General features: G+C 38.2%; 2 protein-coding genes across 5 annotated transcripts in view; both read right to left on the reverse strand.

Moving 5' to 3' along the window:
• Positions 1 to 301: 301 nt before the first annotated feature.
• myofl (myoferlin like) lies at positions 302 to 20,757 on the reverse strand. Of its 4 annotated transcripts, none has more exons than XM_079473632.1 (53): positions 20,603 to 20,757; positions 19,875 to 19,930; positions 19,692 to 19,783; positions 17,552 to 17,660; positions 17,303 to 17,405; positions 16,524 to 16,687; positions 16,313 to 16,441; positions 15,903 to 15,965; positions 15,255 to 15,305; positions 15,077 to 15,107; positions 14,610 to 14,725; positions 14,149 to 14,275; positions 13,950 to 14,053; positions 13,810 to 13,878; positions 13,669 to 13,712; positions 13,446 to 13,525; positions 13,103 to 13,141; positions 12,784 to 12,905; positions 12,409 to 12,522; positions 12,111 to 12,288; positions 11,860 to 11,984; positions 11,655 to 11,764; positions 11,271 to 11,463; positions 10,991 to 11,146; positions 10,648 to 10,779; positions 10,385 to 10,548; positions 9,402 to 9,516; positions 9,038 to 9,140; positions 8,456 to 8,592; positions 8,158 to 8,322; positions 7,788 to 7,884; positions 7,099 to 7,176; positions 6,802 to 6,983; positions 6,455 to 6,613; positions 5,938 to 6,039; positions 5,700 to 5,861; positions 4,971 to 5,136; positions 4,746 to 4,819; positions 4,455 to 4,553; positions 4,213 to 4,341; positions 3,611 to 3,766; positions 3,426 to 3,517; positions 3,159 to 3,329; positions 2,928 to 3,076; positions 2,691 to 2,830; positions 2,510 to 2,598; positions 2,334 to 2,429; positions 2,071 to 2,212; positions 1,895 to 1,994; positions 1,590 to 1,768; positions 1,381 to 1,490; positions 1,149 to 1,296; positions 302 to 1,064 (listed from the first exon to the last, which is right to left on the reverse strand). In XM_079473632.1, exons 1-53 carry the CDS (start codon positions 20,688 to 20,690, stop codon positions 1,029 to 1,031), a joined length of 6,135 nt encoding a protein of 2,044 aa, XP_079329758.1. In that variant the 5' UTR covers positions 20,691 to 20,757; the 3' UTR covers positions 302 to 1,028. The 4 variants fall into 4 exon arrangements, with proteins under 4 accessions (XP_079329758.1, XP_079329756.1, XP_079329757.1 ...); XM_079473630.1 differs by having other exon boundaries at positions 12,784 to 12,908; XM_079473631.1 differs by having other exon boundaries at positions 16,524 to 16,690.
• Positions 20,758 to 22,830: 2,073 nt separating this feature from the next.
• unc5b (unc-5 netrin receptor B) overlaps positions 22,831 to 25,915 on the reverse strand; it is a 49,220-nt gene continuing 46,135 nt past the window's right edge. The window contains exon 17 of the mRNA XM_079472396.1: positions 22,831 to 25,850. Coding sequence (XP_079328522.1) covers positions 25,685 to 25,850 — 166 coding nt within the window. The 3' untranslated portion in view covers positions 22,831 to 25,684. The remainder of the gene's footprint in view (positions 25,851 to 25,915) is intronic.

Below are 25,915 nucleotides of genomic sequence, written 5' to 3' on the forward strand. Positions count from 1 at the left end.
ACTTCGCCCAAAAATGAACATTCTGTCATCATTTACTCACCGTTCAAAATCTGTATAAATTTCTTTGTTCTGACACAGAGAAAGATATTTGGAAGAATGCTTATAACCGGACGGATTTTGCCCCCTTTAACTCCCATAGTAGGACAAATTTGTTTATCTTTTTTTTGGAATGTTTGTGGAATTTTTTTGGAATGTAGGACAGCTAATTTTTCTGGGGATCTTTTGACTACCATTATTTTTTCCTACTATGGTAGTCAATTGGGGGGGGGGGAGACACAAATGCGTTGCACACAAATGCGTTGATTGTGAGTATGTTTATTAAATGGTAAGAACGATTATGATATATTGAAGAAAATATGCTCCAGTAAGTCATTAATTGTGTACTGCAACTTTGTGCATTAAAATCCAGGACAGTCGGTCTGTTCTGGCAAGAGCGCCACCTTACGTTTAATATAATTCAATGATTTTTTAAGGGAAAAGTGTCCTCTAAATCACTATTATCGTCCTAAAAAGTTATTTAAGATGTTTAAAAATGTATTAACACGGAAACCCAATGAGTACGTTAATACTGTATAATATAGTAATCTCATCTATTTACAGAATTATTTAATTATTATAATATTTATAAACAATATTGCACTGAATGTATTTTAAGTGAGATATAGGTTACTAAATACAAGAAACAATCGTTTAATGAACAATAAACAAAGGAATGGATACATCAACATCCATTTGAACATTTTGGTAAATACTACAATATATGCACAGGATCCATTCTACAAGAGCAAAACATTGAAACTGAAGTTTTATTTAAATCCACCTTTGGAAAAATATATCACCTTAACAAAGTGCAACTTCTTGCAGCGTTGTAAACCACTAACCCAGTGTAGTCTCCAAAGGGAAATAACAGCATATAAAATAGGTTTGACATTCAAGTTTTGAGTGAAAACAAGAAATGCCTAATAACAGGTTCACTGTTGACTATGTCATATCGCTGGTTGCTTCACCATTATTTCAAAATTCTCCTTTTAAAACGGCTTCACGATTTTCATGGAGATGTAGTTCTAAAAGAATACAAAAGAGGTGTTAAGGCAATGCATATGATCAAATGATATTTTAGTCATACTTGATTGATTTTAAAGACTTACAGGGAAGGAGTACAAGAGGATTCCTAGAAACAGAATCACCAGGGAGAGAATAAGGAGTCCAAGGAAGACCCATTTGAATCTGCGCCATACAATAAACTTTATGGTCTTACAAGGACTTGTGAACCAAAAGAAGGACGTATCTGGACGGCTGTTGAAATACATTAAATTTTTTTACTGTCACATCATCTAATCAAGACCTTTCTAAAAGATTAAAAGTATGATATTCTTATACTTTGGAGGATCAAGTTTGGGGTTCATGTTGGGTTCATCTCTTCCCTTCCCGGCTGGCCTCTCATCAGACTCCTTCTCCTCCACCACTTCTAGAGTCATCTCCACTTTACCCTGACACAAATACAATGAGCATAATCAACTACTAGTACTATTAGTTTACAATGCATACTGTATGTGCACCACCATTATATGCTTGAAAGGTATACTTACTGCCAGGGCTTTTTTGCCATCCTGTTCCATGGCACATGGCCACCACCCTCTCACTGACTTCTGGGAGAAAAGTGATGTTAGGGGAAGGCTCTTTCCTGTTTGTGTTAGCATGCTTAAATTGCACTTCTCAGGGGTCTTAGATGGGGGAATAAGATGAAGCAGATCCAACTCCACTGTGCCTGTTTGAGAAAGCGTGCTATCAGAAACTCAAAATCTGGAAAAATGTGCTCCAAAACGTTTTTCTTTTGTACAGAGAGCTGAACAATTTGGTTGCTATGTATGTTCATTTGAACCATAATATTCACCTAAGTAATCATCCAAAGAGAACTTGTCATTGTCCCAGATCTGAATAGTCAGTTTGGGTGGGATCCTGAACTCCGTTTTGTCAAGATTCCAAAAGTGCTCCTAAAAATCAATACACAAGGTTTGTTGTAAATACTAAACACTGTTATTTGTTTAACACATTGTCTAAAGCACTGACCTTTCTAGACACAAGACACAATTGTTCTGCAGGCAGATATTCAAAGCCAAACACAAATCTCCAGTTAAAATTTCCATCTCCATCTAGAGACCTGTAATGTACGTCAGTTTTTTGCTTGTCTTCCTCCATGCCCGGCATCCACCTGTGAATACATATTATAACCAATGCATGGCTCACATATACACCAACAGGTTTACGAATTAAATACAGTGATTATACAATAAGTCCATTGATACAGATTTTAGATTTAGATAAGCGATTACCCTTTCACATAGATGTCACTCATGTTTTCTCCTGTGATGCTGGTCTCATCCAGAATGACTTCGGTCGTGTTCCAAATGATGGCTCGCAGGAAATATCTTGAATGAAGGCAAAAACTTTAGAACAACATACAAAATCATTTCAAAGACGTTACAGTGTGAGGAAAAGTAGACTGTACTTTTTGGGTTTGCGAGGAGTGATTTGGCAAACAGGTCCGGGAATACCAAGGCTTTTCGGAAATATTTCAACCCACATCTGTATTTTACCCTAAAAAAGAAAAGTGAACATGAGAGACACATTGGGATAACATTGTTGTATACCCGCATATGTTTCAAAAGTGCTGAGATCATACGGCTGACCTGAGATAGAGTGGGCTGGTAGGTGCTGAACAGGGTCCTGTTCTCCACATGCTCGGGTACGAGGCCTTGCCTTCTCAACACATGAAGGCAGATTCGCTCCTTAGGTGGGCCCAGGTGTGGGTGGATGCTTTTATTGGCCTCTATGAGCAATGTGGCATGCATACAAAATATCAGTTCATATTTTTCAGATATGGGTATGCTGTCCAAACTCCAGTCTAACGATTTTAATGTACATACCCAGTTCAGCAAGCCTGTACTCTTTTCCTCCAAAAGACAGAAAACTACCATCATCTGCAATGTGAGGAGCAGCAATTCCTCTCATTCTGGCCAGATTCTGTAGGATCTGAGATGGTTTGAGTTGGTCCCTCCACTGGTTCACTCCAGATCTGTTACACATATTCATAAGACACATGCGTCACATGATCAACATTTTATTGTAAAATGACTACTAGTAAAATGAATACATACATGCAGTAAGATTTGGGGATCCCACAGTGAGAGCCAAACCGAGAAAGAAGTCTGTTCTCAAGGTCTATCACCGTTTCTCCCACCTTCTCATCAGCACTGAGCATGTCATAGTCAAAGACGGAAATCTTCAAGTCTTTGTCTTGAGGGATGTAGCAGCTCAATTCAAACAGTCTACGAACATAAAAAAAAACATTAAAGCCGATGTAAATATCACTGATTTGGAAATTCACAATCTCTAAATGAATCACAATTCAACTCCATGCTTACCTTCCAAAATCTGGATTCAGGGTGTTTGGTTTGTAGTGATCTCTGTCATCAATCGTTTTCTTCCCCAATGTAATCTTTACGTATGGATCACACTAGGTAAAAAGCAAGGATATGTACATGTCAAATTTCAAAGATGTTCCCATCAAAAAATTGTTTTGTGAAAAGTTTTGTGTACAAACTCTCACCATTCCGTTGTTGTCTTTGGGCTGAAGGTCAAGGCAGCGTACGATGTAGATTCTGACCAAGCACTCCTGAGGGCGACTCTCAGGCAACTCCCTAAACTCCCGTGGTGGATCTGTCACACTTGGGTCATCAGATAGGGGATACACTCGAAACGACCCCTGCAAACAGAGTGAAAACACATTGCTAAATTATTTTTGTCGGCACATTTGTACTAAGGAAGGACCTTGTTATTACTTCAGTTGGCCAACAGATGGCAGTCTAACATCATTTAAAGTATTTGGCACATTGAGGCAAAATTATTTCTGTACAGTTTTTTTACAATCCTTCACACTTGGGAACTTTCAAACACTTTTAAAATGTTTATATTATTACATGTGAACCAGTACACCAGTGAACATTAAAAACAACGTAAGATTAAGTCTTATGCAAAGTCACAATGGTAAAAGAATAAGTTTTTAATAGCAGCAACTCTCAAGTTTCAACAGTGTAGATCCACAATGATGAGGAAACCACCACCCATTTTGAAAAAGCCACTCTATTGAAAAGCAAAGGAAGTTTTTTGTGAATAGCCATGGTTTCTGAGCACCACATGGCACACACTTGCCTTAAACTCTCCCACCACAGACGGGTCGTCTTCATCATCCTCGGTTTTCCCCCTTTGCAGTTTGAATGTACTGCAGAAGTCAGTCAGGCCCCTAAATTCCGGAACCGCCTCGAGCTCGGTGTCGTAAACCTAAAAAAAAAACATAAGCTTTTAACACTGTTCATTAAATAACAATGGGCCTATCTGCTTTGAAACACAGGCAGGATGCAAACAGAATGGTAAAAGCAGGCGGGTAAACTCACTGTTAAGGTGTCATATCCCTTTTGGAGATAAGGGCCGCACTTATCGTGCTCATTAATGGAGGCGAAGAATTTACTCCACCAGTCTACCGTGTCTTCTTCCTAAAACCAGAATTGGGTTTAGATGTAACAATCCCCCTGCAGTGGTTTAGAGCTATAACGGCACGGCTTCGATACTGTTATGTAACGAATGGTAAACTATATGGTTGATTAAATATCACACGATTTAAAGATAAAACGAGTAATTATTATAAAACCAAAATTAGTCCTTTAAATCTATTCACTGTAGCCTACCTGTCTGGAAATGACGGGCATTCCGTCTCCCATATCAATGACTACATCTCTGGGAGCGGCTGACATCATGGCCACTGATATATAAATAATATACAAATAGACCATTCATGTTACTACATAATGTTACTGATTGTATTTAGATATTTTTGTAGATATTTTTGTAGATATTATGCAAACTCGTATACATTTACAAGAAATAAGAATACATTTTAAGTGTGACTTTACCCCTGGCAGACATTGCCACCTCAGTGTTGACTGTGTAAGGGTCACATCTAAACTCCTCCAGGGAGTGTATTGTACATTGTCCGACAACTGGTTTTCGTCCAAAGGGCCTGTGGTCAATAACTTTGAGCACAATGGGTGGAGTATACATCTCATCTTTGGGGAGAAGCTGAAGAGAGTAACATATTTAGAATAACATTTTTAGCTTTATTGATAAATCATGATTTTGTGTCATTGCAAATGACGAATCTTAAAGGGATAGTTCCCCCCGTAAAGAAATCTGTCATCATTTATTCCCCATTGAGTTGTTCCGATACTTATGAATACAGAGAAATATATTTTGAAAAATGCTTACAACCAAACAGTTCTTGGACCCCATTGACTACCATTGTAAAAAAAATTACTTATAAATAATAATTTATAATAAAAATATAATATTTGTTTTGTTCTATTGAACACAAAATAGAATGTAGAACAGCAAACACTTCTGGTTTTGACAACCATTGTAATTTTTCCTGCAGTGGTCGTCAGGGAGTGAATGAATTCGTCCAAATATCTTTCTCCATGTTCAACCAAGCGGAGAAATGTATACAGGTTTGGAACAACCAGAGATTGAGCAATTCATGACAGAATTTCATTTTTGGGTGAACTATCCCTTTAAAGCAGTACCTAGATGAAGATTAAATACATCTTAAAGCAAAGCAGATTCTTAGATGAGGGGGAATACTATACCACTTTGAGGAACAGGACAGATCCTGGGAAGTTAGGACTTTTCTTGATGTTCTTGATCATGCCAGTTTGAACCGTCTGCCCTCCGCATTCAACTATAAGGCTGGGAGACGACACTGCAGCAAGCTGATATGGCTTCATGTTTCGTAAACCCCATGCCAGGATCTGTCACAACACATCACAACACATTTAGTAATTCCATTTGGTTTCAATCCATTATGTCCATAATCCGGGTGATTACCTCAACAGCAGTGAGCTGCACCACAGGCCTGATTCCCTGAGGAACCATGTACAGATTCTCACTTCTTCTAGGTGGAACCAGTGGCAGGTTAGCTTCATTTGCCTGAGGTCAACAAATTAACAACATAGGGCATAAACAAATCTGAATGGCGATGTGGTTCAGGCGGTTAAAAGCTGTGTCACTGGTTAAAGCTGCTATTTGTTTCTTTTAAATAATGGGGAACTGGCATGTCTCCAGGCTCCATACTGTACTTTGGTCATTATAACAAAACATTATAAAACAGTTGACAGCAGCGTGCAGCTAAACAAAACTCTTATATTAAACAAAAAGAACTGTAACAAAAATATAGGCTACGCCCTGTGATTTTGAAACTGCTGACATGTGATACAAACAGTATTTACATGCATCACTTTGAGACCACCTGTGAAGGCAGAAGACAAAGCAAAGGACACAAATATTTTCACAAAATTCTTACATTCTGATCTTAAGTACTCAAAAAGTTTATATAACAAACCACCTTATCTTTAAGCAGGAGCTCAGCTGCTACCAGCATCTCTCCAGCACTTCTTCCTTTCATGGTTATTGGGAACCAGAGTAGTTTTGGGATCAATGGGTTCCCAGGATTGAGCTTCACTACTGGAAGATATGTAGATCTGCCCATAGGTTCATCTTTTCCCTGTGATACATCCACAAATCAACATTAAATCATAACACCAAACATTAATGTACATCCACAATCTTCTGAAAGTTAAGCTCATATTTTACAGATTCTTTTTTTTATATAATAAAATAAACAATTTGTGTCACACTCCACTAATCTGGAATCCCTGGTTCTAACGATTTCATAATAATAGAGAGTCATACCACTTGGTCACTATCATAAACTTCCAGAACAACACTGGGTGGGTTATAAGCGATGGTCTGAGGGTCGCCGTAGATTTCAATGTCATCGAAAATGAGGGTCTGGTCCCATGTGGGGTTGAGGTTGGACTTGATGATCTCTGTGGTCTTGCTCACGTGCAAAAAGGACACGTGGACATAGGGATCTGTAAACAGAAGATCAATCAGCCATCATTCATTAAAACGACCTCTGCTGAAGTGATGGGAACTCATGTCTGGTGAATTGAGTTAATAACTCATATTAGATGAAAAATCACTTGCCAGAAAAGCTGTCTTTATCCATAGGAAGAAGGTTCCTGGCTTGATAGACATAGACTCTGAGATGATAGAAGAATGACTCTGTTGAGACACAGTGGCTTAGGTTAAACATCAAGTGGGTTGTATTGTATCAGACCTAGTATACCTCTCAAATCTGTATAGTCTTACACTGCCTGAAATGTCTGGAGATTTATACTTTTCTAATTTATTGGCAACAGTTTGTTCAAAGATTATCTAACATTTAACATTAACAAGTATGTTTACAGAAAAAAAACTATAAAATAACATACAAACCATTCTGGGAACCAGAAATCCTCATTAACCTTCATTTTCAGATTCTTTTCAGATTTTTGATTCCCAGAATGCTTTGCATGAGGCTGCTATTTTTAAGTTTCTTTTCTGAGAGTAAATTATGGGAAAACCGGTTTCGTTTAACACATTGCGAAGTATTAAACCATTTAAAAAGACTTTTTTGGAAACACCAACAGGTGTTTGCTGCTTCCTCTTCCTGTTTGCTAATTTAATGAATCAGCAGCTTCCAGTTTTTCGATTGGCTCCTACAATGTGTGTTGTATTTTGCCGTTGTCTTTCGTCCCGAAAGGGAAGAGGAGGGGTGTGTTATTCTGAGAGATATAATCAGTATGAGGAATTTAGATTCCTTTAATCAGCAGTCGGGAATAAACATGACTCACTGTCAAATCTGCAAAACACAGTGGGTGTGCTGGCACCAAAGAGTTTAGCTGTGTCCTTCTTGCTGCCCTTCTTGCTGTCCTCATCATCGTCTATTCCCTAAAAGCACAGAACAGTTTGTGTCCTTTAAAGTGAGATCTAAATGAAATGAGAGTTGTCATTCTTAATCTTGCTCAGGCATCAAAGTACCACAGGAATGTATTATGAACAAGCAGTAATCCTTTTAAATCCCATGTCAAGGATAAATAAATGAGCAATAAATCCAAGTTTGTCCTCTACCTCAGTTAATGCAATGACCAAAGGTAAACATATTTCAAATATCTAATTATCATGTTCAGGTCTGACAGTCATTGAAAAAAATGAATGGTCTACCAATGCCCCCTCCAGGTTAAAGATCGCCGACGGGCCCACAATGTTGGCCGGGGCCATTTTTCTCCTCCAGCGTCTCCGGCGGAACGTGTCTGAAGAGCGCTCCTTCCTGTGGAATTTCCAGCCAATCAGGGACGAGTATTCCCACCCATCACCTAAATCTTTCTTCTATTGAAAAATTGTGCTGAAGTCATTGATTATACATGGTACAAACAGTGATTCAGCAATCAGAAGTGATCTTGAATTGCAGTACAAGTGCAAAAAAAGAATAAATCACACTTAATAACTGAAATGAAATTACCTCGAGAGTGGGTGCGTCTGCTATCTTCTTACGAGGTCGAACCAGTCTTTTTCTACGATGGATGTGGTACATTTTCTCTGCAGCACCCCAAGACCTAGGTTTATCATCAGGAGGTATGGTGACGCCATACTCCCAACCTAGCATCCAACAAAAACAGTGGAAAGGCACAATAGCTCTGGTAAAAATATCGTTGGAAACCCTGAGATACTCAGTTTTGAACAGCACATCAAAACAAAATTGATTGTTTTGCATGTCAGTCAGACGGCTCCTCCTGTCTAAGTGAATAGTTCAGAATAAGCTTCTATGTGAACCAATGTCAACTTTTTGCCACTTGGTAAAACCTAATGATCCATATTATTCCAGTCTGATTTAAAACATTTTCTAGAAATGATCTAAAAATGACCTAAAAGTGCAGATACTTAATTATCAATTTATCACATTTCATTGGTTTTAATGTTCCTGGTTTCCATTTTGGAAACTTTAAAACTCCACTGCCATGGACTAATGTGCATTAAGCACTCACCGCATCCAAATCAATCTGTGTTTTACAATAGTTTTATCTCAGGAATTCTAGTTCCTGACCTTTCTCATCCACTGCCCTGTTGCAGTCAAAATTCCACTCGTCTTCCCAACACCATCCTGGGGGACACTCAAACTCCTCTGGGCTTTGGGCTTTCTCTCCATTCTGCGTAGAACAAATTTTTTAAAAGCACTCGAAAAACATTACCTGCTACTGACCCAACAGTGAACTTTCTATGTGGCCACTGGAAAAAGTCATCTGCTTCCAATTTCCATACTACATTCAACATTCAAATGTGAGCGTTCAGACTGCATTCAGCAGTCAGCCAGTTCACAAGAAGATATCCTAGATGTAAATGGAAACTTTCAACTTGGATCTCTTTCTGTGCCAGGATATTTTTCAGCTGTGCCAGGATGTTGCTCTCACCACATCGGTGTAGGGTTCGGCCGCGGGTTTCCATTCTCCACCCGGGAAACGTGTTTCGTTTTGGTAGACCTCATCTGTGAATTGGGAGTGCCCTGCATCAGCCTCTGTGAGCAGACTGAGTCAAACACATCACATATTAATGGGGCGGTGGTGACAGGCACCGTATACCTCTCAATTATTTTTCTTTTTTTTTGTGCACGCACAAAAAACACTCAAACATGCCGACAAGGCCGTGACACAGTACAGAGTAGGGAGAGGAGTCAGTGTGGGAAGCTCTAAATTAGCTGACTGTATCAACACAGGAATTAGCTGACTGTATCAACACAGAGCAGAGAGAGATAGAGTATGTTTGTTACATCAGACCAACTATGAATCTGTGCCAGCCAGCCAAGTTTCCTTTGATTGTGTGCAAAGAGCTCAATAGACCCTACATGTACCACACACAGGATTTTACAAAACCTTATTCTTTTATTTGAAAAGGAAAACGGCATAGGATGACTCATATCTCAAATATACAGTATCTCAAATGATTTCCAATTATGTTATACATGTTTTCTTTATTGGTAAATAGTTTTGTTATGTAAGCATAATTCCCTAAACAAGTTTATGCTTAAAATGTTTGTGAATATTGTAAGAAACGCATTCCAGAGATTTTATAAGAAAATCTTTAGGTAAAAAAAATTCTTGTTTTTTTTTCTTTGCGATTTCTTAAACCGGTGTCAACTTAATAATGAATAATCATTTTAATTATTACCACAACCACAGAAATAGATCATCACTGTCAGGTGGAAAACTATGTGATTTTGCTATTGCAAAATCATTTCTATTGGTCACCCTTACGTTTGTCTGTGGGTTTTGCATATATTTAACTTTAAAATACAGTGTTTTTTCCATTCCCTGAAAACTAGCATTTTTATAAGAAGAATATGAGGTTTGCACATAATTCATGCACATACAGTATTTATCATACATTATCAGCTCACCAGCGCTCAGGGTTAATTATCCAGTCTCCTTCCCACTCCCAGCTCCGAGGAGGCATGAAACGCTCCTGCTTTAACTTCACCTTCCCCGTCACATCTGAAAACTTGTGGCGGCCGACCAGACCTGTGGTTCCCCATTTCCCGAACACCTGAGCCTGGTTCTCATACTAGCAAAGAGGAACGGAAAATGGATGGTACTGTGCTTCCAAGCAAGTTCACACAACAGACCATGGCATAAAGTATATTATAGTAAAAAGAAAATGTACCATTTCTGCATACACACTGAATGTTCCCTCTGCAAAGGTGTTGAATTTCTTTTCATGTGCAGACAGACCCAGCCACATGTTCACACGCAGCTGCACAGGAATCTTGAGACCTTTGTTTTTGTCCATTGGATACTAAAAACAATATGTGCACATTTAATCTGCTTCACGATTACTGGCATGAATATTTAATATGAACTGAATGGGATCAGGAAGTGAGTATGTTTCTGTTAATATTATTAGAATTTAAATATTATCATAAGAATTGTATTCTACTTTTTAATACATTGACAAATAGCTATTGAATCCTGGGATCAGTATGATATTGAGAAATTCTCCTCTTTACCTGTAGGAAGATGGTTTGTGTCCTGCCACAGTACTTGCCGATGGCCTGATCATTGTGGTTTGAGTAGAGCACCTGGTTGGCCGGGATGCGGGCATAAGCCACACGTTTCTCTCCTCTCAGCATCCATATAATGACATCAGGCATGCTGTTCTGAGGCTGTGTCAGAAATTCAAGATACAATTAACATTTTCAATGGGACTTTTGGTTATAAACAGGATTGTACATTATCAGTGTGAATACAGATATGTGGTCAGATATGAGGCAGGACTCAGAGCCAAACCTCTTCTGTGAGCTGTTGTAGTCGCTCCAGCCAGTCCTCTATATCAGGCATGGTGGCTTTAACATCAACAGCCTCGTCTCTCATGCGATTGGCTGCATCCTGGATGCTGGCCATGGTCTTGTCACGCAGATTCTTGATCTGAATATCGAGCACTGTCAGGTTCGGCTTTCCCTCCAGATCTGGAACCCTGTAACTAATAGCAACAGCATCCAAGAGCCTCAGTCCCATTTCGATTTCATTGTAAAAGGTAAACATTCTCTAAAATTTCTCCTGTTGTGTTTCACGAAGAAAAGAAGATGCATTAGAAATGGTGAATTAATGATTATTATAAAAGGTTTTATGAACAAACACATGCAGAAAAATAATCTATCGTCTCTGATTTACCTGGTGAGGTCATCGATGAGTTGAGTGATGAGTTTCAGCCAGATCTCAGCTAGACGAGAGTCCGATACTTTAGCCAGGATGGCCGTCTTCAGAGAGGTGATGTTAGATTGCTTGAGAAAACACATACAAATTCTGTCATTTCTTTGATTCATATCCATTTGGTAAAATGTTGAAATGTCACAATTGAACTGCGTTAAAATTATACCAGCCGGTCAGCAATGTATAGAATGATGTTCACTGCATCCAAGCGATGGTTGATGTCCTCCCAGAAAGACGTGAGGATCACAACAGGCTTAGAATCAGCCCATGGCAAGTAATAGTATTGATTTCCTTTATACACAAAATTCCATGAGCAAAGGTTTTGATGTTTTTATTACAGGTTTTGATGTTTGATGTTTGATGTTTTTATTACAGTCATGGCTATTTGTGTTCCGAGATCATCTCTTTTTGACTCACCATCAAATACGGCACAGCCCAACTGAGTGGTGGAGGCCAGAGGTTTGCAGGTGGAGTCCAGTTTATTCCCATAGTTACCAAAGCTGACCTCAAACTGGATCGGCTCACCTGGTTCTTGAAGCATACATGCACTGTGGAACACTGCGCATAGAGAATATTTCCTTCTCCGCTGGTATTTCTGCACAGTAAGGTACATAAAACAAGACGTTTAAGAACCAGCTTCGGTGAGAGTAAAAAAGCTTTCCGTAAACATTATATATTTGAACGAAGGAAAAATATTGGACATGCTTGCCCTTACCTGAGCCACCAAAATGTCATCGTTTGAAATCTCTTCCACCTTCTCCTCAGTTTTCTCCTCCAGTTGAGTAGAGAGCTCGATCAGAACCCTCCCTCGATACGCCACCCCTTCACCCTACAACACACATGCTGATGAAAAACATTTGACGGCTGCCACAGATTGTGCAACAAAGAAAACTGACAGTGTAAATGTGAAAGACTGCCTGTGCAATGTTTGCTCGAATTCTTTATGCAAAGCAAACAGTGAAAAACAATATTATCTGGAAAGGCAAGGTGTTGCAGATATGTTTTCTTTCCCAGATATCTGCTGAAATAACAGTCATTTGGGGTTGGCATGTGTGTAGCTTAACGCAGCATATTTCTCCACAGCCCTAACCTTTCCACAATTCAGCTCCTCAAATGGGTCAGGTAGCCCAGTAAATTCTCTCGGACTTCCATATAGGTTGACAAAACTTGGACCGAACGCAGGAAGAAAGCCGACCTCAGAGTCTGCAGTGTCTGCTGGAAAAGAAACGAGCAGTCAATGAACACAATAAAATACTTAAATATGTTTAGATTTATTTTAAATATATATACAGTATATATATATATATATATATATATATATACAGTAGAAATAATATCAAAGATCATATGAGTTAAAGGTGATGTATGACATGGAAAAAAATAATACATAGCCAGAACAGTGACAATACCGTTAAAGGAAGAAGGCAGACCATTCTCTGGTGTATATTCTGGTGAAGAAAGACAGAATGCATAGATTGTTTGACAGTGAAGTTTGAAGTGCCGTTGTTTTTTTATAAAAAATAAAATCACGTCACATGTCCCCAGGGCCCAATATTAACCTGACACACCAAAAAAGGTGGATATATTGACAAAAGCTAAAGATCATATATTATTTTTCAATGTGTCCTAAAAAAAAATGTTTCACTCCACTCAAAAAGGTGGATGTATTGACAACTCGTCATTTTTTCATAATTTTGTGCATGACATTTTCATTGTGGACCTGAATCTTGAGATGTTAATAGAAAAACCTACCCCCTTCTCCCCCAGATGATGCTATTTTGGTCAGATTCAGGTAAGTGGTCCCAATAACATCATTCCTTGACAGCCGATCCCTGTGAAAGAGTCGATTAGCAGAATCAAACCAGGATAAAATTTGAAAATGACACAAGCCAGGCTCAAACTTGGAAAAAAGCTCAACCGCTATGCCACAGCTCCAACAATGTCAAAGAATAGTCAAATCAAACAGTGAACCTACCAGTCAAATAGTGTGAGCTTGATGCGTTCACACATCGATGGAAACTAAGAAAAAAGAGACATCATGCTCCTTTACTCATTTTACATTCAAAATGTAATGAATTTTTCAGTTGATAATGGGCTTTAATTCTACCTACAGTACCTTGACCTGCAGGTGAATAACCTGGTTCCACTCCGGATTGGCATTTTTCTCTACAATCTTTGTGCAAACCTTTATGCAGAAGAAGCAGGTCATTATCATGTTTTAGCTCTTCAACAACAAACTTCAATCCTTTGTTTTACCTTTTTGCCAGCAAAACTAACTTCTAGAAAAGGATCCACCAAATTTTTCTTGTCATCTGTTCCACCAAATATGCTCTTTACTGTCTGGGCAAACGCATCATCCACTGTAAGTGATATGGGAATGGAAGAATGTTACCGGAGGCAATAAGACAGACAATGTCAGTAAACAGAAAGTCGGTGGTGTGTTTGTCAGGATTACTCTGTGGCAGGTCTTCTCCACGGTAGATTTTCAGACGGAGTGTAGCCATACGCAGAGCGACTCCCGCCGGCAGCAGCAAGTTACTTTCAATGTCATCCTGTTCCTCATTCCCTTCTCTTTTTTCCAACTGATCAAAAAGTCATCAATGCCACAAAAACATGAGATGTTGATTGTGATTTGAAATAAAAAAATTGCGTTTTAGTGCATTATATTATAGTGGTCTTCTAAAAGTAGTAGGAGGCCTTTCACATATACGTGTTTACTAAATCCAGAGAGAATTTATAGCTTATTTACAATGTCCCAATGTCCAAACTATATAGCAAGCCAAATGCATTTTAATTACCATGTAAACTCGTGAATTTCAGTTAAAAGATGTCAGATTGTTGGAGCAATAACATTTCATCACCATTAACAAACTTCTTGAAACTTGAGAGTTGAGTACTGTATGCTTTGAGACTTACCGGAGGCTCATCTCCGGTTCCAACTACGAACATGCTAACTTTCAGGTAACCTTTGGCTCCAGAGCTGGAGTCATCAGTCTCGCTCAGCAACAGCCACTTTCTCATAACTGCGTGACCTGTTCACACCACACATAATTTATGTCAACGTTACACCAACGTTAAAGATGCAATATTTTCCATTGTTCCACAGTTTAATGGTGGATTCACACGGTACGTGGCAGTCACGTTTGTCCAGTTCATTTTCAATGGGAAACATGGCAAAACGCGGGCCGTTTCGTTAGCGCAACTTACACAGGCACGGTTCTTTGCGGCATTCGCAGCTGAAAATACAAATATTTTATCTTTTTGTGAACGGCAGCGGCCGCCACATCTGTTTAAAGGCGGCTGCTGCGCGACTATTCCCCGGCTAGTGTGAATCCAGCGTAACACAGCTTAGTTCATTCGCATCAGTCAATCTGTTTACGTACCAGGTTCATCGTAGATATAGCCAACATCCAGCTGTGTTTGGGAGTAAGATTTATAAGAAAACATATTACACTAAAGTACTCTAATCTACTGTAAATGTTTATAATTGCTTGAAATTACACAATAGAGTTGTAAATCTTTTAAAACGACTAGGATTGTATGGAAAAGGTAAAAGTGTACCTTGAACTCCCCCATAAGACTGTCTGCTCTCAGAGAGTAGGCATTGTACACCTAGATTTAAGACAGACATATACAGTAACTATTGGAAGACAATGGAAGATCAGATCGATCAAATCATTAGATAAACTGATATATAGACAAAAACACTGTACATCTAATATCTATATCTAATATACTGTATCTAACTGATATATAGACACTTGTGCATAGACACAAATGTAATGTAGTGAATTGACATCTAAAGGCCCCTTAAAGTGGTTTCCTCAAGTAGGATATGCTCCTGGACCTTTATTCCAATCGACCAATCAGTGGCCATAGGTTTTATAGTTAGGGAAAAGGTTGGGGCTATGATTGGTTGTTGCTCCAGGAACATATCCTGTCATGATTCTGCCTCCTTGGTCATGATTTTCTAGTCGAGAGGCAGAATCATGACAGACCCACGTGTTTAGTGTAGAGAGAGACATGGCATTGGTGGGTTTTGACTCTCTCTGGTGTCGTCTTTGTTCACACCCTCTCGTTTCCTTATTATTGATTGTTTATGATTTGATGCCCCGCACCTGTTCTCCTGCACTTGGGTTCTCCGCCCACCTATTCTGACATATCCTATTTGTCTTGTTGTGTTGTGCAATATCTCAAGATCTATCCTACCCGGATCACGATGTTCTCATCGAAAAGCTCGGAGGGCAACATGTTGACATTATAGAAGAAAATCTGTGGAAAAATGACTTAAATTATATAATTTTCAAAACAGTGGACAACAAAATAACTCACACTGCAAACCGCGAAAAGCGAAGAGAATAGTTGCAGCGCAAATCTCTTTTTAGAACATTTAGAGATTGTAAACTCACTGAGGCAGGTGAGGGGACTACAGAAATTTCAGGGCTAAAGGAAGGAAGAGGGACAGCAGATTTTTAACATGCGCAGACAGAGCTGAGGAGACCAAAGTCATAAAACAGTCCAGAGAAAGAGAGGTCTATAGAGAGAGTCTATCTAGGTAAAATATTTATTGACCAACGACAAAGCAAAATGTTCAACAAGAGGCAAAAAATATACTATACCTCATCAAAGAATGGATTGTTTCCTCTTCTGACTCTTGTTCTGTGGGTCTGACCGCACACACATACTTTGACCACCGGCTTAATGTTGTTGCCAGGCAACTGCCGACCCTCAATGACTCGAACACGGATCTAATTTACAATAACATTATATTTGCTTGAAATCCCAGATGTTATCATATAAGAAATGTAACAATGTCGAGACATAGTGTACCTGAAAGTCTTGGGGTTTGTTGGCCAAAGTTCTTTTTCTCTTTCGAGTTGTACGAATCACCTTTTTTGAGTCTTTTCCAGGCTGTCCAGAGGCAGAACCTCCAGGGGCTCCAGGATCAGTCCCATCTGCAACATCTTCATCACTGTCCACACCTTTCTCTTCATCTGCTGATAGCAAAGCAAACAGATATACATAATAATCTAAAACAGTTGTTTACAAAAGTGTCCATAAACAAAATAGCCACTTGGGCCTATTTGCAACACACAGCAACTACTGCAGGGAATCAATAGATAGTGTTATACTTTATATTAGAATTTTAATAAAGTTCATCTGACTCTTAAAAAGGTTAAAATAAACAAGCTATTTATGCTACCTGACAGTACAGTAACTAGTAACTTCTAATATGTCAACATGCTGACAGCATGTGTTATGACCTATTCTTCCAGGTGGATTAAAAAGGGAGTTTTTGCATTGTAAACACTAGTGTCTTTTTATTTTTTGTATTTTTATGACTTTTACATTTCGTATGTCATTTTTGTTCTACATTACACAGTTATTGGGACATATACGTATATATTTTAATTGTCTACAGAACAAAACTGGTTGAGTGTCTTTGTGTTTTGAGCGCTTTGTGTTTCCTGTATCTCATTTGCATCATTCATTTCCATGCGTTCTAAGTAAACACAAACAGAAACATTCTTCCTGCATCTCTGTAGGGCAGTCCAACCCGGATGACGTTAAATAAAAACAGAAACAGGGAGAGAAAAAAATGTAATGACCTCCAGTTTCTCCAGCGACAGATCCATCTCCACCTCCGAGATCATTCGGGTTTGGGACAGAACTTGCGGGAGGCTCATAACCAATCGTAATGTTGATAGTTGCCTAAAGCAGAAAATGCAGAGATATGGAATTACAATATTGTACAATCTAAAGCTGATCATTTTAAGCTATTTTTATTTGGCCAATATACCGTATATAATATGTATATGATATAAGTTATTATTCTTTGTAAGATTTTTAAGAATTACCCCAATATCCTGCTTTTTCTCATTGATTAGAGAAAAACTCTTTGAAGGAAGAGATCTAGCCTGACCAGAAGCCAAATCCTTGAGAGAGATCTTTGCAGAACCAATATATCTACAAAACAGAAAGTACATTATTTTCAATTGCACACATGGCTTACGAAACTCTGTGCTTTTGTTGTAGTATGTACAAACAGTATAGATTTGAATTAATAATTCCACTTCCACCTTTTTATTATACATCCTGATACACTAGTTCACATACATTTGTGAGCACAAATTGTTTTTAGCAACATAATTTCATCATGTTGTTTCACTTCAGTTTTTCACAACATTAGTCATAACTTACACAGCTAACACACACACACCTGGAATAGACCAGAGTAGTTCTGCAATGCCTGGTGATTTAGCTCTGAATCAACCACCACATTTCAACACAGGGGCAATAATCAACATTTAGACTTACAATATTTTTCATGGCTGATGAAAGCATTGTGTTGTGAGCGTACTGTATTTTACAGAATTTTACAGTTTATCTCATAAACTATTTCTATTTACTTGATGAAGAACATTTTTGTTTTCCATGATAACCTCCATTAAAAGCTGTACAGAACTGCAGATCCAGATCCTTATATAACCTTTGAAAGAGCTTAGAGATGGAATCAGAGGAGAATTCCAGCCGTTAGTAATTACACCACACCACAGACATATTATGTGCCAGGCAGAGAGGACAAAAGCAGACTTGGGGGACTGCCTGTTAAAGGGACAGTTCACCCAAAAAGAATTGACTCAGCCTCAAGTGGTTACAAATCTGTATACATTTCTTTGTTGTGATGAACACAGAGAAAGATATTTGGAAGAATCCTTGCAACCAAACAGTTCTTGGCCACCATTCACAACCTAGTAGGACAAATGACAATGGTAGTCATAAGTGCCCCAGAACTGTTTGCTTTCCTACATTCTTTAACAGAACAGAGAAAGGATATTTTCCTACTTTGGTAATCCATGGTGGCCGAGAAGAGTTTAAAAGAAATCTATACAGATTTGGAACAACTTGAAGAAAATGAGGGTGAGACAGAATTGTCCTTTTTGGGTGAATACAGATATTCCTATTGAAACAATCGGTCTTCAATCAAAAAGAGAAAAAACTGAGTTCAGGGTTTAACCTCTGACTCATGAAACTATGGTAACACTTTGTAAAATCTGGCACTTTCCCCAAAGTTCCCCTATAAAATTACTTCAAAATTCCATAATGTGTAAGCCAGTTGGGAAGGAATATAAAAAGAACAACCGGATCAACATTTCAAGGTTTGTGTTCCATCCACAGTCTAACTTAACACGTTATCACACGCATAACCCTGTTTCTTCATTTTGTTGCTATGTTATTCTCCAACCTGTGACAACAGAGAACAATACTCCAGTGAGTATGTGCCGACATGTGAGTATGAGTCCGTAAACCTCAACACAAACCCACTCTGGACGTCTCTGGTGTGACTCATGGAAACAGCATTACCGTGAGAGACATTGTGCAATAAAACTTGGAAAAAGAAGCACATGGAGGAAAAAAATGCCCCTCTGCTCACTTTTAAATGCAAATAATTCTGACCTACAGTTCTAAGCAAGAATAGAACTACTGTATATAGTCTCACTTTAGGAAGATATATTAAAAGTAACAGCTCAAGTTATTAATCGCATTGTGGACCGGCAGTGTTACTTCATATTGTTCAGCATTTCCCACATCACATAACTTAGTGTAGCAAGTTTAGACAAGGTGTTGGGTGTGGCAATGATGTTTTAAAAGTTTCTTTCCTCAGCTCTGCTCTAAATACATCTCCCTATGGCAATGGCTTTCACTAAACCATTATTCACTCAGAATTTACAAAGTTCCACATTATTATACCCCTTCATCTTAACATAAATACCCCGCCGCCTTGGTATAAAATGCCAGTGATTTCAACAAGTGATAAAACATTCTTAAACTATAACTACTCAAAATATGACTACTGTATATGGTTAACTGAAACCATGGTTAATGTGTGGTATTTTGTTTCATAGTAAATCTATGGTTAGTACTTGTAGAGGCAGTGGTCTTATTAAATGTAGAAAGGCCCCTGAATCAGTGATGCGTGCAGACTACCGTACATACTTGTCTTTTCCGATGGTTTCATAGTCTTTCACAACCACATCAATGAATGAGGAAGAATCCAAAGGGGAACCTTTCAAATCAAACTCAATGATCTGAAACAAGACAAGCAAGTGAATGATTCAATTATATAAAGTAATAAATAAATGATGTTAGCGAAAAATTGAGAGCGGAAATATCACTGACCTCATTCCATACAGGATTTAATTCACTGTCAATTGCTTTTGTTTTCTTTTTTTCACCTAAAGTATAAAAATCTCATGAGTTTGAGCTCGAAAGTTCAAAACTGTCAAGGTTCTAAAACTATTATAAAAAAAAAGCATCCTATGAGTTGTATTATGTCAAAGAATAAAAGCATCATATTTTAACTTTTTCACTTTGAAATGTATGCTTATACAGTATTGTACAGTTTCAATGCCACTAACACTGTTAATGTTGTTTTTAGTTAGCTTCTCAAAGGAACAACTGCACATTTTTTTTCATTTCCAACAGGGAGGGAGAGGGAGAGAGAGAGAGAGAGAGAGAGAGAGAGAGAGAGAGAGAGAGAGAGAGAGAGAGAGAGAGAGAGAGAGAGAGAAAGAGAGAGAGAGTATCCCTTAATGATGGGTTATTCCAATCCCTTATAAGGACATCTTCTCTTCTTCTCATCCAAACAATGGCACAACACAAACTTATAGATTTCTAATGCTATAATGGATATACTGATGAATGTTGATAGAAAAAGTTTAAAATACCAAATTGCTTCAGTGCTTCATCTAGGAAATCCTTTTTTTATAAAAGGCTACGTAAAACACACCGTCTTCGGTATCTTAAAAAAGTTAAACTATGATAATTCCTGCTTTAACCTATACGAGCAAAAAAAAACGCATATTGAGACACTCAAATGAAGAGAAAAGTTACGTTCTAAAGCTTACCTTTAAAAATAACTCCCGCTATGGGATCTGGAAGTCCAAGTGTCTTTTTGGGAATTCCTTTGGCCGATTCAACAACCACCCTCAACATGTTGCCAAATATTGCGAGTTATGGATGGACAGAAGACATGGAGTTAACATAACATTTTTCCCGAGAGAGCGAGAGAGAGAGAGAGAGAGAGAGAGAGAGAGCAGATGCATTGACCAGAAGGGGAAGCGCAGAGTGAGTGAGAGGAGGAACAACACAACGCGCAGTTCACCTTCAACTAAACACCTTTGCCTTTGTATAAAGAACGTTAATGTGTCTTCAGTTATTCATTAGACCTACACCAAACTTACACTAATATCTAAATAGGCTTCTGTCGTTTTGTTGTTTGCGGTTTTGAATAATAGATGTAAGCCTTGGTCAAGGAACTAAATAGTAGCTACAAGGTAAGTCAGACCCTGATCAGAATTTCTTTTGACGTGGCTTTGGGGGCTGGAGAAAGATTCAGTGATCAGAGAAAACGTTAAAGATTGCCACATTGCCACATCCGTTAATCAAATGCTACCATTACACTAACCTATATCAGCATCCACATACAACTTTGTCCGTACATACAAAACCAACAAACTCATTTAAATAATACGTTTTTTGTGTCCATGCTCCACCTGGTGGCAAGTAGTGGCATGTTTAACTCACGTTTTCTCTTTTTGTCCATGGTTTTATTTATGTAGAAGTGGTTATTAATTTTGGCGAGAACATATTACAAATGAATGGTTATTGTTTGACTACAAAGAATTTTTTTTTTGTTATTTTTGTGAAGGAGCTGCGCCTTTTATTATTCCAAATTTGTTTTATTTATAATGCCGACGTAAATGAGGAAAAGACTGACATATCACAAGGATAATAACAAATATAAAGCAATATGTTAAAAGACCTACGTGCTCTTCTTATGATAAACTGTTTAAAAAATACATTTACTAACTTACGTCAGAAAACTTTGCGTTAAATGCGACGATAAACTAGATTTATTTAGAGCTTTCAAACACTTTAACTTTTTGTCTTTTTAGTTCATTTAACTACCAGAAGATGGCGCTAAGTGACAATTTACTGTACCTTAATGCGGTTAAATTACTGAACATTTTAGTTTTGCGGTGTATTTTTGTCAAACTAAATGTTATAATTGTGTGATTTAGATGGTTTTCCCAAAAAATGTACGTACAGGGACTATATCAGCCATGTCAGATACACATGGGAAATAATATATTCAAAATCTATAAGACTATGTGAATTCTTCAGCTAATAAAAACGTCCTGTTCAGAAGAGAGTAATAATAGGATTGGATTGAATGAATGCCTGACAATTTATTCCTGTAATGTTAAGAGCTAAACGAGTCTGAATTGCTCCATGGGAAAATGGAATAGATAGAGAGAGCAGAAGGCAATATTTGATTACATGTCTATCCAAGCATTTGAACCAAAAGATAAAACGAGTCTTTTGCTCAAACCAAAGAGCCCAGTTCAGCTGCTGAGGGCTATATCCAGACTCTAAAAACCTTTTCACTCACTCTCAATCGCTCTTGCTTCCTCTCCAGGGCATTGTGAACACTTTTATCTGGGAGATAAATGGAAGAGTGCATCCTCTCCACATCCCTGTAACAAGTCTATAAAGACTGGGGGGAAAAGGTTCCTCAATCCGCAACCTATTTAATCTGGCTTTAAAAAGCTTTGAATGTCAGAATCTTGTTACCTTGAGAACACATAGAAAGATGTCAGGAGTTGGATTCAGACCTGAAGGGTCAGATGAGAGTACAGTTACAGTCTTATATGCTTCTGCCATGGAAATTAATTTCTTTAAAGCTGACCTAAACCCTATTAAATAATATTATATGATGTTGGAAATATATCATAATATACTCACCCTCTTGTCTTTTCAAACCTGTATTACTTTCTTCTCCAGAACACCAAAAAATATATTTTGAAGAGTGTTGGTAACTGAACAACGAGGATACCCATTGCCATTGGTTTTGTGTCCATACTGTACAATAGAAGCCAAAGGGTACCGCTGTTGTTTGGTTACAAACATTCTTCAAAATATCTTCTTTGTGTTCTGCAGAAGGAAGAGCATCACAAAGTTTGAGTAAATGATAGAATTATAAATTTTTGGGTGAACTATCCCTTTAATATTCAAGCAGTAAAACTAATTGAAAAGTGGACTACAGCACAAAACATAAGACATTTGTCTTGTTAAACTAGGAAATATAATTTATTGCATAAAAATTATATTTAGTTACAGTAAGAAGTCTAAACAGTTATGTACAATAGTATTTTACAGCATTGAACGAAAAACTCTTCTTGTCAACCCTCTTTCATAAAAAATGACATCTGAAGAAAAGAGTTTTTTCAGCCACATGTGGGCATTCAGCAACTACAATCCAGAGAAGCGAAGCCGCTTCACGCATGTGAAATGGTAAAAGGCGTTTTCATGTTACATCATAGCAGAGCCATTGAAAGGTTCAGAATTCAGAAGCCATCTGGGATTCCGCATGTTAAAGTCGGGATTCTACCGCATATAGATGTTTAAACAGTCCTCCAAGCAAACTTTGTTGTAGTTCATTGTGAGGGTGCAGGAAAAGGCCAAACGCTTACTAAACAACTAAGGAGGAACAATATGGTGGTCATGGTTCCCTGACCTCAATTACAGTTTGGGCTTCATTTTCATCCCCAGTTTAGTTACAGCAGAGATCAGCAGAAGGAAAGTAATGATTCCCATTCCACGAACATCATAAACGGTACATCAAGACGTCCACAGATTCACTTTTGTTGTGTACTTGCATAGTACTTATAATGAGAAAGAGAAACAATGAAGCCCGTTCATATACACTGTAGCACTATTGACTCATTCGTCTGCACAAACAATCTCTCACGTTTTGTTTCTCTCTTTCACACACATACACACACTTTATTTATTTAATTCACACCTTTACAGGCACGGACAGATACTGCACATTTGTGTTTTGGTTGTAACCAGACATTTGAACACTTCTGAGAAACAAGTCAAAAAATAAAGAAATGGACCGATCACGTCGTTATCCGTGTCCATACGATCACATGATTTTTGTTATTAAGTAGTCCAAGTACATGGCTTTGAATCTCGCTCAATGGGAACCCATTAAACCCAACAAGTCAAAAGAGACAATAAAGAGCAAGTGGGTCATACTGCAATCAACAGAGCACTTATGCCACCTCTCGAGGCTAATATTCATAATTTAAACAGCACGACTGGCATGGAACCCTGAAAAGAGCTTTCTGCCACCCGTGCAGTTTCATCCAATTTGAATAGCGCAGCATATTCGAGGTGAACTTCCGCAAGGAGGTTCAAAGAACGTTTGACCACAGCACAAGATTTACATATCACCCTGTCTCAGGTTCAGTTGCCAAATAATAAATTCGACCTTCTTACTCACCCTCATGTAATAAAATGATGTGTTAAACACAAGAAACAACATAAGGGTCAATGAAGACCACATTTTCATATTTGTGACCCTGGACCACAAAACCGGTCTTTTGGATAAATTATTTGAAATTGAGATTCATAAATCATCTGAAAGCTGAATAAAAAAGCTTTTCATCGATGTATGGTTGGTCGGGATAGAAACAATAGGACAACATTTGGCCGAAATCTGGAATCTGAAGGTGTAAAAAATTAAAATATTGATAAAATAGTTATTAAGAAAAAGTTAGTTTTGCGGTCTCTATTAGCATACTGCTGTTATAAACTTTGGAGAGTGGATGAAGGTAGAAATTCTTAGTTTTACTCAGATACAAAACTTAACTGGGTAATTCTTAGAGAGCGTGCAATGTTTGTAGGCGTGTTTCCGGCCATTATTGTTTGCTATTTTGCTACAATTTTTGCTGAAAAAGAAAAATCTATAATTTTGAGCCATACGTTTTGTTGGCTTTCGCACAAATATACCCATTCTACTTATGACTGGTTTTGTGTTCCAGGGTTACATTTGAGCTCACTGTCCCTTTAATTTGTGTTTATACTGTCCTCCGCCATCTTAACTATATTCCACAAAACAAAAATAAAAGACCATGAATCTAACAGAAGTTATGAGTGACTGTTGAAACACAATGATCCACAAATAGGGATAATAACTTAAGTCCGTTCCCTATAGGAAACTAATATGAGTTTACCAAAAAGCTCTCCTGCATTAAAAATCATGAATCGAATACACAAGGCTAACAGAGGCATGGTCAGATAAAGACGAAAATTCAGTGAAAGTGTGTTCCTTTGCTAACGGGAGCACAGCTTTCTACGTCCGTGCACTACTTCAGAAGACAGACGTCTGAAATAATGCTTCAAAACAAAAGTCAAAATGAAGCATCTGTTACTGATGTATTTTGTCTCAAGTGAAATCATTTTAAAGTCATTGTGAAAATAACTGTTGATTAGTGCAGATGATCTAAGCCTCTCGCTATTTATTCATTTTTTATCCGTGTTCTCACACTCCTCCGCACCTGTTTATTTTCTGTTTGTTTGTGTGTAAGTTTCCTGAGGTGCTCGGCACACTCCTGTTTTATCGGACACGGGTTCTCTGTGTCTTTAAGCATCTAGTGGTCGCTAGGAAACAAAGCCAGTGGTTCGATGTGCAATGGTTTGATTATGTACTTTGAAGAATAGCAGTGTGTATCTGGACGTCTAACAGGGTGTGTATCAGTATGATGAAACTATCATTTAATCATAAGCTTATCATGTGGTGCTATTTTAACCGTACCAGCAAATACACACTTCACACAGGACTTCATTATTTTTAACCTCATCACACGGCATCTCTGTTGTCCGAATACAGTGTTATTCCACGTGCTACATTTAGGTTTGTATCCCTCCGAGATCATCCCGACTGCTTGACCCCCACTCAGACACGTTGCAATCGTTGAAAGATTCTGCACAAACGCAAAGCAACTGAGGTATTGGCAAGTTGTAACAATTGGGAACTTGGTTTGTGCATCTGGCGCAGATTCCTTCTTATCATCCACTTGCGTTAATTGTAGGTTTGTAGTGGCAAAAACATCTCTTCACACTATTTGATTTGCCAATCAGCAATCGCCTTCTGCTGTCATGACGACCAAGACCTCACTCTTGCCCATCTCTTCAAGAGCCGTTGCCAGGGAGACCAGGTCTGCGTCACCCTGGTGACAAGCTTCCCACAGGTCTAGGAGCACACCTGTGGGGCTGGGTTTGGTGGCAAAGTAGTTCAGATACCTGGGGGAGAGAAATGGAAAGAGAGGAAAGCATTCTAATCACTCATCTTTTTATAATAAACAAGT

The sequence above is a fragment of the Barbatula barbatula genome (genome assembly GCF_947034865.1).
Source record: "Barbatula barbatula genome assembly, chromosome: 14".
NCBI classification, from domain to species: Eukaryota; Metazoa; Chordata; class Actinopteri; order Cypriniformes; family Nemacheilidae; genus Barbatula; species Barbatula barbatula.

Bases quoted from the DNA above. Each gene is read 5' to 3' on its own strand.
- myofl (XM_079473629.1), bottom strand. From the start codon at position 20,690: ATGTTGAGGGTGGTTGTTGAATCGGCCAAAGGAATTCCCAAAAAGACA. The intron at 13,142-13,445 runs GTAGGTTTTTCT...TTTCTTCACCAG, and splicing joins ATCATCTGGGGGAGAAGGGG to AATATACACCAGAGAATGGT. The intron at 2,599-2,690 runs GTCAGCCGTATG...TTTCTTTTTTAG, and splicing joins ACCAGCCCACTCTATCTCAG to GGTAAAATACAGATGTGGGT.